Genomic DNA, 14,232 nt, shown 5'->3' with positions numbered 1-14,232 from the left:
ACTTAAGGTCTGAGGGACAAAGGAAGAAAGTGTAGTTTCTTTCAACTCATTCTCAATGTGTTGTGCCAAACTAAGAAGGAACAGCTTTGACAATATCAGCCACCATTTTCAGAGCAGTGACCATGTGCCAGACACTATGCTAAAAGTGCTTATATTAATTATCTAATCTTCACAATTGTTATCTTCATTTTATAGAAGTGGACACTAAGACTTAAAGAATGTCAAGTAACAGTTAGTAAGAACCTGAACCAGGCCCCAAATCCAGATCTAAGGAAGAGCCTGGATTCTTTTAACAGTTTATAGTGTTGTCTCTAAGAGTTTTGAAAAAAACATTTTGGTGAATTTTAGAGTATGGCCACCACTTCCCTTTTAGATTAAACAATGGCAGGAGTTTATGAGTTGTAGCTTTCAGGAATGACTATACTGCCTTATTCTGTCTGGACCTGCTTGCGATTCTGCGTGTGTGTCTCTCTCTCTCTGCCCTCCCCTGCTTACGCTCTGTTTCTGTTTCTCTCTCTCTCTCTCAAAAATAAACATTAAAAATTTTTTTAACCTCAGTAATTACAGGGGTGCCTGAGTGGCTCAGTCAGTTGAGTGTCCAACTCTTGATACTGGCTCAGGTCATGATCTCAGGGTCACGGGATTGAGTGCTGTCTCAGGCTCAGTGCTGAGTGTGGAGCCTGCTTAAGATTCTCTCTCTCTCCCCCTCTGCTCCTCTGTGCCACTCATGCTCTTTCTCTCGCAAAAAAAAAAAAAAAAAACCCAAAAAAAACCCAACTCAGTAATTACAATTACATATTCAATGCTCTACTGTAGTTAAGATCATCATCATCTAAGAGACTTGTCTTTCATGTCCTAATTTTAGGTAATTTACATGAAAGATAATTGGTTATTTTCCATTTTTAAACAAAACCAAAAATTTCTACTATGCAACAATTTCTGGTATTCCAGAAGTTGAATGAACCATAATTTATTTTATTTTATTTTATTTTTTTAAGTAATCTCTACCCCCCAATGTGGGGCCTGAATTCATGACTCTGAGATCAAGAGTTGCATGTTCCACTGACTGAGCCAGCCAGGTGCCCCAGGATTTCTATTTCTTAATTAACTGAAAATATATTCCAACTCAGTTCTTTCATTTATAGAATTTCTTTGCAAATACATTTACAAGTGCCTTTTAATGTCAATATCTTGTACCCAGATGTATTAGCAAATAAATACATTTAAGAATCTTGACACAGTTCTAATGATGAAATGTTTCAAGTAGAGTTTAGTAGCCACCATCACCAGAGCACTTTTACTTTCCTTTAATGACCTTGGTTGGATCTCAGCTAATCATCTTGCTCTATGAGCTCGGGGTCACACCAAGAAAGTAAACTATTTGAGTAAAAGGAGCCCAGTTTAGACATTTCCAAGTGCTGTAACAGCAGGCACTCGTTAAAAATGTAGTGGAGGGGCACACGGGTGGCTCAGTTGGTTAAGTGTCTGACTTTGGTTCAGGTCATGATCTCACTGTTCATGGGTTCGAGCTCTGCAACTTGGGATCTCTGTCTCCCTCTCTCTCTGGTCCTCCCCCACTCATGTTCACACATGTGTGCGCTCTCTCGCTCTTTCTCAAAATAAATAAACATTTGAAAAAGAAATGTAGTGGAAATTGCTTGGCTAACTGAGGCCAGTCATGATGAAATCCATACTGTTGGACTCACCGTGTCCTTGACAGCCATGAAGCAATGACAGATCCAGCGCCGAGTGGTGCCGTCACGACATATGTAAGAGAAGGCTCTATCAAAGTTTCTATCCGGAGCACAGAAAGAAACTTTTTCTATTGTCTGGTCAACTATGAGGTCCTAGAAAAAGGGAAGCACAAAGGAACAGAGGACTTATCAAGTTATTCAAGCTTCTCAGAATAAACACAGGATGTTCACTTCACAATACAAAGTCTCCACAACAAATGAATTGAGACTGTGAAAGTTAGATCTGAGGCCAGAAGACTGAATACTAAGAATCTGACTTAAGAGAAATCCCAAGAGGCACTTTGCCCAGATGCCTCTCTCACTTCATGTTCTAAAACATATGCTTGCTGCTTTTATTTTTATCATGTTCTATTTGATATATCATGGTATATTCCATGTTCTATTTGATAATACACGTAAATCACTATATCTCATTTGATTCCCATATAACTTCTATTAACTTACTGATCATTTAATTTTGACTGACTTTTTTATATACTTGCTGAATGGCATTGTATACACACAGTATAAACTTTACACAAAATGGTTTTTTTAAATCTTGAGGCTCTGAGACTCTTCTTTTTTTTTTTTTTAATGTTTTATTTATTTTTGATACAGAGAGAGACAGAGCACGAGAGGGGGAGGGACAGAGAGAGAAGGAGACACAGAACCGAAAGCAGGCTCCAGGCTCTGAGCTAGCTGTCTGCACAGAGCCGGATGCGGGGCTCAAACCCACGAACGTGAGATCTGACCTGAGCCGAAGCCGGAGGCCCAACCAACTGAGCCACCCAGGCGCCCCGCTCTGAGACTCTTCTATGTGATATTCCCACAGTCTAGAATCCCTAGATTCTGAGGTGGGACTCTAAGTGCTAAAACATAAAATAAAACAAAATGGCTTTTATAAAGCATCATCCTAATGGCTCATTATGATTTTATTTTGCATAATCTTGTTTACTATGAATTTCTTTAGCAAAATTATTCTTCTTTTGGATTAACTGTCATTTTTCTTATTGATATGTAGGAGTTCTTTATATTTTCTAACTATGAGCCCTTTATAGATTATATACAATGCAAAATTGCTTTTCCATTCATGATGAGTCCAAGGGTGAAAAGCCACCAATTACTATTATCACTAAATGTGGAAAAAGAACCAAACTATTTAATAGCACCACCAGGGGGCAAAAATCACTTTCTAACTGGTAAAAACAACAACAACAAAAACCAATTTAAAACATAGCCTCCATGTACAATGCATTTCATCCAAAACATTTAAAAAAATAGACAAGTTCTTAACAATAAACTAATTTAAATGATCATTGTTTTCAATGTAATAATGCACATTTCAGAGTACCATGATGGGGTGCCTTGGGTAGCTCAGTCAGTTAAGGGTCTGACTTCAGCTCACATAATCCTATTATGGCAAGCATATAAGAGGAGGGCAGAGGACTAAAAAAAAAAAAAATTTAAGAGAGCAGTACATTTCAGCTTTTAAAGCTTTAAAAGATGTGTAGAGGGATGCCTGGGTGGTGCAATGGTTTGAGTCTCTAACTTCAGCTCAGGTCATCATCTAGTAGTTCGTGAGTTTGAGCCCCGAGCTGGAGTCTGTGCTGACAGCTCAGAGCCTGAAGCCTGCTTGCAATTCTATCTCCCTCTCTCTGCCTCTCTCCTCCTCACACTCTGTCTCTGCCTCTCAAAAATAAATAAACATTAAAAACACTTCTCTTGAAATTAAAAGTCTTAGATCAAAGGTCAAAAGAACTCATGCAGCTGTATTAAGTCACTTAAAATGTATCAGACAAGTTACCCATCAAAATTGCTCTCCATTTGCCAGACGCCCCCACCCCACCTTTCAACATGGAAAAATATGGATTTTTCTGAAAAATTGCCTTCTTGTTAAAATTTCTCCAGACTTTAGTTCTCTTAGGAAATTTTAATTAATGATTAAATGTGCTTATATAACACTTTTATGGTCTCTAAGGTCAGAGTCTATGTCTCTATTCTTTAGGCATGTAGGATTATTTTCTTTCAAATGCAAAATGCCACCTATATTTGAGATATTATGTAGATTCTACATAAATGTTAACCAATAAGCCATTTACTACTTCTTAAGATTTTACTTATATTAGGTTTTTGGTTAAACAGCAGGTTAATCATTTCAAATATCACCTTCTAAGAATATAGTTCCCTTTATTAAGGAACAAGAAGAAATTTCAGGTGTGGTTTTTTTTTGTTGTTTTGTTTTTTGTTGTAAAAGGTCCTTCATCTTTTATACCAAATTTGTGGGGCTAAACATTGTCTTAAAGTGTGTAAGAACAAAACCTTAATATTAAATGCAAATGCTTACTACATAAACATGCTGTCATGTAGACCAAAATGCTGAGAGAATTCTATTTTTCATAAAGTAAATGAGTAACTAACTTCGTTTGCTGAACACTAGTATCTCAGAAGACTGTACTTTGGACAAAGTGGAAGGATACAGAGTGAGTACAGCAGCTTAATGGCATTATATTTGATCATTAGGGATAAAAAACCAAACAATCATGAGCGATAACATGTAAGCATATAAAATTTTTACCTTAGTTTTTTCATCCACAACTCTCAGTCCATCTGCTGACACCCACAGGACTGCCTTAACTGCTTTCTTCCCAGTCTTTTAAGAGAAACCAAAAAGGAAGGGGGGGAGATACACAGATATATGATATTAAAAAAGTCATCTTCAATAGAAAACACTGACTTCTCCCTTCCAAAAGTCACAAGTACAGATGGAGTCCAAGTTCAGGATGGGTGCCCAAAGCCAGACACTCAAACCAAACTGCAGAAGCATTCAGGAAGAAACAAGCCAAAACCATTATTTTAGAAACACAATGCAAAACAATAAGATAAAATTAAGTAAGGGGGAAGGGAAAGGTGGACTCAAAACCAAGATATCACATTCCATACGGGGCAAAGAATTCATAAGTAGATTCTTCACCCCTTTAAAAAATCAACCAAGAAAACCAAGAGTCAGGTAAATATTAATACATAAGGAGTTACACCACAAGTATCTTCTACAAACATATTTACAGTAAAAAGTAATACATAGGTCCACATTAAGATGTTGACCTATCCTCTGACTCCCACGCGTACAGCAGAACCCTTGGTCATCTGAAACATTAATGGTAAATACCCAAGAAGTCTTCATTTTTCCTGTAATAATCTTTAAAGACCATTATTTCTTCTCTCAGGATTAACACAGAACTAGTTTAGTTTTTAATTTGACATTAAATGCATGGAGACATTTTGAGGACATAGGAGAATTTAAAAAACTTGAAAAAATACTATTCTTACATGAATTCTTTTTACTGGCTGAGAAAAGACTTCTTTTGGCACACAAGAATCATGTGGGAATGAGCTGACGTAGGATTTCTCTTGTGATGGAGTGAAAATGGGACAGTGGGACTTTGTAATAGTAAATTAACAGCTTCCCGTCTTTTCAACTGCTCCAAGGATACAAGCAAAATAAAACAAATACAAAATAAAGGCTGAGAATAGGTGTTGGATCATCATAAAAAGTATAAACTAAAAGGAAATCGGTAGTAAAAAGTTGCAGCAGCAGCCTCTAGAAGGGACAGAAGAGGATAAAGAAATGTCTACTATTCTCCTCTGTATGTATCCAAGTCTAGTGCTCCTCCATATGGAAAGGCATGGCCTTATTTAAATGAACTGTGTGCTCTACTCTGGGCTCATCATCTCGACTATCACAAGGCATCTGATAAGAGACTAGTACACACCAGGCAGTGGAAACACAGTCCACTGAAAGGTGACGCTTACACAAAAAATAATACATAGTAAGTGTTATAGTAGAGCTGAAAAAATGTATAATGATGTCAGAAAGGAGGAATGGTCAAATCTATTTGAGGAATCAGGGAAGGTTATTCAAAGAATAGGTACTGAAATAATTTTTCTAGACACATGAGGTAGGGGTAAGGAGGCAGGGAAGTGACAGAAGTAGTGGACATGGCAGGCAGAAGAAACGACAGCACAGGACGTGGAAGCAAACAACATGGCAAGTCTGTGCTCTATAAAAGCTTTAAAGTGGGATGGGTAAGCAAAGAGCAGTGGAAGATAAAGCATAGGAAAGGCCGAGCCATGGAGAGCCTTGTACACTTACTAAAGAATTCTATCTTAATTCCATGGGCAATTAGGAGCTACTGACTGAATTTTTAAATGCATTAAAACAAAATATCACCGTGGCAGTAGTATAGATGGGTTGGAAAGAGACTGACAGGAGGCTGAAAGACTACAACACGATTCCAGATGGCAGAAAATGAGGATTAAGCTCTCTTTGTTGAGATAGGAATGGATACAGATGAGAAAGTTTTAAATGGAAAATATAAGAGAGAAATTGGAAGATCCCTCTCAGGTTCCCGGCTTGGGTAATTAGGTAAAGAAGGTACCAAAAACTAAGAAAAAAGAAGAAATGCAAAAACAAGTTTGAGAGGGGAAGAGTAGGGTTTCAGTTTTAGATAAGCAAAGTTTGGGATGCCTATGCAATATCCAGGTAGAGATAAACAACAGGTAATTGGATATATAGGCCTGGAGCTCAGTAGAGAATTCTAAGATGAAATTTTAGTTTTGGGAAATATCAATCATGGGAGTAATAGGAGGGCCCCAAACTGGAGAGAATATCAAAAATTAAATAATTGGGAGAAAATGAGTCTTTGAAATATCAGAATAAGAATAGACAAAGGGACAGAAGAATGGAGAGACTAGAGTTATTGATACTAAGTGAGAAGGGTTTCAAGAAATAGTAGATAGTCCAAAATGTCAAATGTTGCAAAGTGATTAAGCAAGAAAAGATGTGAAAAGTGTCTACTGGATTTAGCAATGAAGAAGATGTGGTAAAGTGATAAGAGTTGTAACGGTTAATTTTATGTGCCTAATTGGCTATGCTGTGATTGCAGTTTTTTGGTCAAACAGTAGTCTAGATGTTGCTTTGAAGATATTTTGTAGATGTTACATGGGTGGGCCTCATCTAACCAGTTGAGGACCTTAGGGGTTAAAAACAGGCTTACCTGAGAAGAAATTCTGCCTGAGCTTCCAGCTTGCTGGCTGGCCCTAAACATTTGCCTGCCCCAATAACTGCATGAGCCAATTCTTAAGTCCCTCCCTCTCTATATATGCAGAGATATAGACATCTAAATATATACATATACATATATGTATGTACACATGCACACAGAAAGAGAAAACAGATGGTGGTTCTGTTTCTCTGGAGGTCTTGACTAATACAGAAGTGGAAGTCTGACTAGGTTGGGTTGAGAAGCAAATGAAAGGCAAGATGAATCTGTAAATATTAAATATTCTCTTCAAAAAACCTTTCCTAAGCTTTTGCACAACTGGAAAAACTGAATGGGAAAAGATATTTACAAGTGATATATCTGACAAGGGGCTAATGTCCAAATACTAAAAGAACTTATAAAACTCAACACAAAAACCCCCAAATAATCTGATTAAAAATGAGCAGAGTATCTGAATAGACACTTTTGCAAAGAAGACATACAGATAGCCAACAGATGCACACACAGGTATTCAATGTCACTATATTATCAAGGAAATACGACTAAAAACCACAATGAGATACCACTTTAGACCTGTCAGAATGGCTAGAATATGTACCCCAATGTTCACAGCAGCACTTTCAACAATAGCCAAATCATCGAAAGAGCCTAAATGTCCATCACCTGATGAATGGATCAAGAAGATGTGGTATATATATACAATGGAATACTACATGGCAATGAGAAAGAATGAAATATGGCCATTTGTAGCAAAATGAATGGACCTGGAGGGAGTCATGCTAAGTGAAATAAGTCAGGCAGAGAAGGACAGATACCATATGTTTTCACTCATAGGTCTAGCAGGAGAAACCTAGTAGGGGACCATGGGAAGGGGAAAGGGGGGGAAAAGAGTTGGGCAAAAGGAATGAGGAAAATTATGAGAGACTTTTGAAAGCTGAGAACAAACTGAGGGCTGAGGAGGGAGAGGGGAAGGGGAAGGGGGTGATTGTTGTGGAGGGGGGCACTTGCAAGGAAGAGCACTTGCTGTTATATGAAAACCAACTTGGTAATAAACTATTTACTTATTTAAGAATTTTTTTTATTAATTTTTGAGAGAGAGTGAGAGTGTGAGCAGGGAAGGGTCAGAGAGAAAGGGAGACACAGAATCCGAAGCAAGCTCCAGGCTCTGAGCTAGCTGTCAGCACAGAGCCCAATGCGGGTCTCGAACCCATGAACCGTGAGATCATGACCTGAGCCAAAGCCGGATGCTTAACTGACTGAACCACCCAAGCACCCCGGTAATAAACTATTTAAACAAACAATAAAATAAAATGAAAGTCTGTTTTGAGGGGAAAAAAAGAATGGCTAGAATAAAAAAGACAAAAATTAACAAGTGCTGGTAAGGATGTGGAGAAAAGGGAACTCTCATATACTGTTGGTGGGAATGTAAATTGATGCAGCCATTGAAAAAAATTAAGAATAGAAATACCATATGATCCAGTAATTCCACTACTGGGTATTTACCTAAAGAAAATAAAACCACTAATTTAAAAAGATAGATGCACCCGTGTTTACTGCAACATTATTTACATTAGCCAAGATATGGAAGCAACCTCAGTGCCCATTGATAGATGAATCAAGAAGATAGATCAAAAGAAGGGGTGAGGCACACAAACAACGGAATATTACCCAGCCATAAAAAAGAACGAGATCCTATCATTTGTGACAACATGGATGGACCTAGAGGCTATTATGCTAAGTGAAATAAATCAGAGAATGACAAATACATGATTTCACTTGTACGTAGAATCTAAAAAGCAACAAAAAACACAGCAGAAATAGATCCATAAATACAGAGAACACACTGATAAGAGACAGAGGGGAAGAAGGGGAGGAATGGACAAAATAGGTAAATACAGGCTTCTAGTTTTAGAATGAATCAGTCACAATGATAAATATAGTCAATGGTGCTGCAATAGCGTTGTAGTGACAGACAGAAGCTACACTTGTGGTGAGCACAGCATAATGGAGAGACTCGCTGAACTGCTATCTTGTACACCTGAAACTAATGTAACACTGTGTGTCCACTATACTTCGATAAAACACAATTTAAAAGTTGAAAAAAAAAAAAAAAGATAAAACATAGGTGCTGGGACCCAGCATCCACACAGCAGTGGGTGCTTTTACATAAGTGGTCTGAGTAGGGCTTCGACGGTACACCTAGGCTTTTGCACCCAACCAGATGATTTGCTCCATGAAGGCAGGGATTTTTTCCATCTTTATTATTCTCTGTTGTATCCTCAGAGCTTAGAACAATGCCTGACACAGCATAGGAGTTTAATAAATATCTGCTGGGAGCACCTGGATGGCTCAGTTGGTTAAGCGTCCAACTTTGGCTCAGGTCATGATCTCATCGTTTGTGGGTCCAAGCCCCGCATTGGGCTCTGTGCTGGCAGCTCAGAGCCTGGAGCCTGCTTTGGATTCTGTCTCCCTCTCTCTCTGTGCCCCACCCTCACTCACATTCTGTCTCTATCTTTCACAAAAATAAACATTAAAAAAAAAAAAGAAATATCTGCTGAAGGGATAGACTTGCTAAATATCTACTAAAGGGAATAGGGGACAGTTTATCAGTAACACAGAAGACTGCCAAATAACAGTGAAAATCCTGTGTAAGAAATTTAAATTTGCAGCTTTTTGAGTCCACTCATTGTTCAATTGTAGTCTGCAGTGTTCAGCATCTCAGTCAACAGATAGGACTACTTCCAGGTTGGGAGACTGAAAGCAGAACAAAATCAAAGGTCTTTATTTAAGTAATGTCTACACCTAACGTGGAGCTCAGACTCATGATTCTGAGAACAAGAGTCGCATGCTCCTCTGACTGAGCCAGACAGATGCTCCTCAAAGGTCATTTTAGAATGGGATTGTTCCTCATTTAGTCTCCTTACCATATAGCAAAATATAACATTTTCTTGGCCCAATTACAGTGTTTCATCAGAGATGAAAACATCTCTGCTTTTTGAGGTATGCCATAACAATTTTTATGGTATTGTACTAATATATCACGGAGGCACTGTATTTGTCATATTCCATGGCCTTAGATCTTCTAAATAGGGGAAGAAAACATAATACGAGTTCTTGTTGTATTTGTTCCTACATTTGGGTGCCGATTCTTGGATACATAGTTACTTCAATCAGGTGTTGAGATATTAAGACTCAAAGACATCTGTAGCTGAATTTAAGTCCAGATTTCATCATACATTTTCTATAGTAGCAATGCTCCTTTACTATTTGTGCCTTTTACAGTCTTTCATCCTGATAAAATTCCTAAGCACTTTTCAGAAAATGATAAAAGTCATAGAAGATCAAAGTTTTTGCTTTTATGTGCCCTAAAACTGTCTACTCAAGCCAATATCCTAGGAAGGAAGGTCCAAGTCAGCTAACCAAAAGACTGAAATACAAAGATAGCCCAGAGCAAGTATGAAATATAGAATTCAGGTATATCTTAGTGATACAAACACCCCTTAAAAAAAGACTACATAATACTTCATTACCATTGTTCCAACACTTTCTATTTTTTTAAGTAATTTCAAAGTTGTAGGTAATTCATATTGATTAGTCACTTATGAAAAACAGTTTTACAACAAAGAGAAAATTGCTTATTCTTCAAGGAAAGAAGATGGGGTTAACTTCATATTTAAACTGGTAAAATCTGAGAAGATCATGCTAACCTTCGAATGAAACATGATAAATGTCAAGTATAACTGAGCTAGAAACCACACAACTCTCTCTATATCCAACTTAGAATTTTAAAATTAACATCTTCCATAAATACCTTTTTAGGAGGTAGACATAAGCCAATATGAAATTAAGCAGGCTCAGATATTAGAAAAAATGATAGCAGATAGTGGACCTATTATAAATTATTGAATTAGGAAACTTGTACTACAGGTAAGAGAAATGCACAAGTAATCTTCAAATGAAAATACAAAATGAAAATGAGAAACAAAATGGTTGCAAAACTGACACAGAAATAGTAACTTTAGCTAAGTACACTGAAAGATCACTTTCCCCTAACTATAAAAGCTACTCACAATAATAGGCAATTGAAATAACGAATTACAACAAAGAACTGCTATCTACCTACCTATATCCAAAGGTGGTTGTTTGTGTTTAGTATATGTGCTGCCTAAGCAGCACTGTTGTTTGTTTAAACAGACACCACTTAAAGAAAGAAAAAGGATGATGAGTACATGTTGTTGACAGTCTTGGTAGGCATATCCTTACAGTTGCTGTTTCATGTTACATATTTGTATTATCTAGGAAAGTACTTCAGACTTCTAGTTGGAGAAATACGTTTTTAAACTGTTTAAATCAGAGATTGGCAAACGTTTTCTGTGAGGGACCAGATGTCAAATATTTAAAGCTTTGCAGGTTATAGAGTTTCTGTCCCAGCTAATCAACTCTGCTACTGTAGTGGAAAAGCAGCCACAATATGTAAGCAAATGGACACAGCTTGTTCCCATAAAGCTTTATTTATAAAAACACTGGGACATTGTTTGCCAACCTCTGATGTAAATCATAATCATCTCTGGAAAGTAATCACTAATTAAATCTTTTTGGAAAGACAATTCACTATACTGAAATATTAGACCCATTTGGAATTATGTCCCTAAATTACCCTTATTCTTTTTCTTCCCTTTCTTTCCCTTCCCCTTTTTCCTTTCCTATCTTTCCCTTTCCTTTCTTTTTCTTCTTCCCTTCTTTCTTTTACAAATGTGCTTATGTGCTATCTATTGTTTTAAACTGCAACTCAGATCTCAGTGTAGGCCAACTCCAAAGTTCTGATTTCCAAGCTCATCAATGAGATAAGAACATGCAATTAATCAACATAAATAGAAGTGATTTTTAGAGGCAAGACAATTCTCTGGGTATATGATAGATAAGAGCAAAAAGGTTAAACAGCTGTTCTAATGTTTAAGCCAAAGCAAAGAAATGCTATAAAGACACAAAAGAAGCATAATTTGGCATAACTGAAATGTTAAGAAGCAACTGCAGCAAACAGACTGATTTGGGCAGGAAAGGCAGAGTAAGTCACTTTTTCTCAGCAATAGTAATTTGCATTCTATTGTACAAAGTTCTTCCTCTACAAACCAACATGATCTTCAAGTGTACTCAAGGTGTAAAGAATCACTGGTCAGTCTTTTTGTCATACCTACACACAGAGATAACCCAGTCATTACAGAGTAATGACACACTAACAGGCAACTGTGACATGGTATGCCTTATAATAAATGAGTAAGAAGCTTTTCTTTCACAGAAAAATGGGCTTCGTTTTTTTAATCTGAGAAAGACCTTAAGATGAAATTTGAATTTATAAACAGAATTGTATAAGAAACAAAATTTTTCTTATAATTCCAAGATACAGTGAGTGTTCCCAAAAGGACAAAGTGGTAAAGGGAAAGAAACACAGCTTTCACCAGTATTTGAGTCTGGCATTATCTCCAGTGGCTGTTTCATTAACACTACAGTAACCCTTTAATCTGGGACAGTAAGATACACTCTATTTCCTGCATTATAAGTGAGAGGAGACTTTAAAAGCTTTCAGAAAAAAATAAGGAAGGCAGCAAACAGCATGAAGGTTGAAACAAGCAGCAAAAAAAAGATTTTGGGAGGCAATTCAGCTCTTTCAGTTTGCTAAATCACTTTTAACTGTCAGAAGGGGGGGAACCTAAGGATTATTTTAAATTCATACTTCAAATGTAATAGCAGAAATGAAGATTCCATAGGCATCTCAAATTCAACCTGTCCAAAACCAAATTCATCATGCCCCTTATCACAATGAACGACTCCCCAATCCTCTTGGTCAACCGTACTCAAAGCTTGGGTCATCTGTTTCCTTCTGGATGTCTCTAGGTTGAATGAATGAATGAGTAGAAGAGCATGTTCCTCTGTCATCCCAGTGGTCCTGTGAGTGCTGTTTCTTCTTTCTGAAATGCCTTTCTCCTCTAACTTAGTTTAACTGAAAGCCATTGTTTTACATCTCAGCCTTAGGTGTCCCCTCCTCCCAGAAGTCTTCATCACACTCTCACATTCAATCTCCTTCTCTGCTCCAGTAATACCTGTCCCCATCACATTATTTGGTAATCGTGTTTTACTCGATTTCTTCCATTACAGGGTGAACTTGAAAGCATCTGTCATTCATTCATTTATTCATTCACTAACTCAAATATTTTGGAGCAGCTACTATGGATCACATACTATTTTAGGCATTGAAGGTTCAGCAGTGAACAAAATAAGTGAAGATTTCAGTCATAAGAGAGCTTATGCTTTAGTGAAGAAGAGATAAATAAATAAGCAAACTGTATGATATGACAAAAGGTGATAAGCCCTATCAGAGAAAACTAAAGCAAGGAAGAAGAATAGAAAGTATGTGCATATGGAGGAAGGTGGGATTTGGAATTTAAAATAAGGATCTCAGTGAATGCCTCACTGAGAACTGGGGCTTTTGAAGAAAGAATGGAAAGAGATGAAGTGAGCCATGCATATATCTGGATGATGTGTATTCCAGAATAGAGGTTACAGCAAGTACAAAGGTCCTGATGTGGAAGCATAGCTAGTGGGTTCAAGGAATATCAAAGAAGTTAGTGTGAATGGAACTGAGGGAGTGAGAGTAGAAGACAGGAAAAGGGACAGTGGGAATTCATGTACAATGGCCTAGAAGGTGCAAAGACTCTGGCTTTTATTCTGAGTAGGGCAAAAAGCTCCTGGAGGATCTGGGTCAGTGGAGCAATACAATCAGCTTTCTGTCTTAAAAAGATCACTCAGGCTGATATCTCGCGAACAGACGGTAGGGGGAACAACAATGAAAGCAGAAGTAGAACACTACTGCAATGACTGAGGTGAGAGGAGAAGCGGCTTGGACCAGGGCAGAAGTGCAGAGGTAGTGAGACAGGAACTGTTGATGGACTAGATATAGGGTATGACAGAGAGGAGTAAAGATTAGATCCAGGATTCTTAGCCAGAGCACAGGTACAGAGTTGTTGTAAAGTGAGATGGGGAAGATTAGGGGAAAGTAGCTTGGGAGAGAAAGACCAGGAATTAGGTTTGTGACATGTGAGTGTGAGATGCCTGATGATGATGATAACATACCTAACAATTATCCACTACGGCAGGCTGTTTTGTGCACTTTGCTAATATTTACTTATTTAACTTTCACAATAATCACATGAGGTTGGTATTAGTATTAACCTTTTTTTTTCTTTTTTGTTTTTAGAGAGGAGAAACTGAGATACCAAAGAGTTAAGAGCCTTTCCCAAAGTCACAAAGCTAGTAGGTGGCTGAGCTAAGATTAAATGCAAGAACCTGACCCTTCAGAGTTTGTGCCCTACCCCTATGCTATCTTGCTTCTATGATGGAAATACCACTATGGAGTCAAGAGGAGATGTCTGAAGATAGAAATT

General features: G+C 37.6%; 1 protein-coding gene across 11 annotated transcripts in view; it reads right to left on the bottom strand.

The window, feature by feature from the left end:
- The window catches only part of NUMB (NUMB endocytic adaptor protein), a 184,873-nt gene that overhangs the window by 11,719 nt on the left and 158,922 nt on the right, over positions 1–14,232 (bottom strand). For all 11 annotated transcript variants that reach the window (XM_029952777.1, XM_029952785.1, XM_029952782.1 and 8 more), the window contains 2 exons: positions 4,309–4,383; positions 1,707–1,847 (listed from right to left, as the gene is read on the bottom strand). In XM_029952777.1, the coding sequence (XP_029808637.1) occupies positions 1,707–1,847; positions 4,309–4,383 (216 nt within the window). The remainder of the gene's footprint in view (positions 1–1,706; positions 1,848–4,308; positions 4,384–14,232) is intronic.

This window comes from Suricata suricatta, chromosome 9 (assembly GCF_006229205.1).
Source record: "Suricata suricatta isolate VVHF042 chromosome 9, meerkat_22Aug2017_6uvM2_HiC, whole genome shotgun sequence".
NCBI lineage: Eukaryota > Metazoa > Chordata > Mammalia > Carnivora > Herpestidae > Suricata > Suricata suricatta.
The sequence above is the reverse complement of the archived record's forward strand: the minus strand, read 5'-3'. Positions and strand labels throughout refer to the sequence as shown.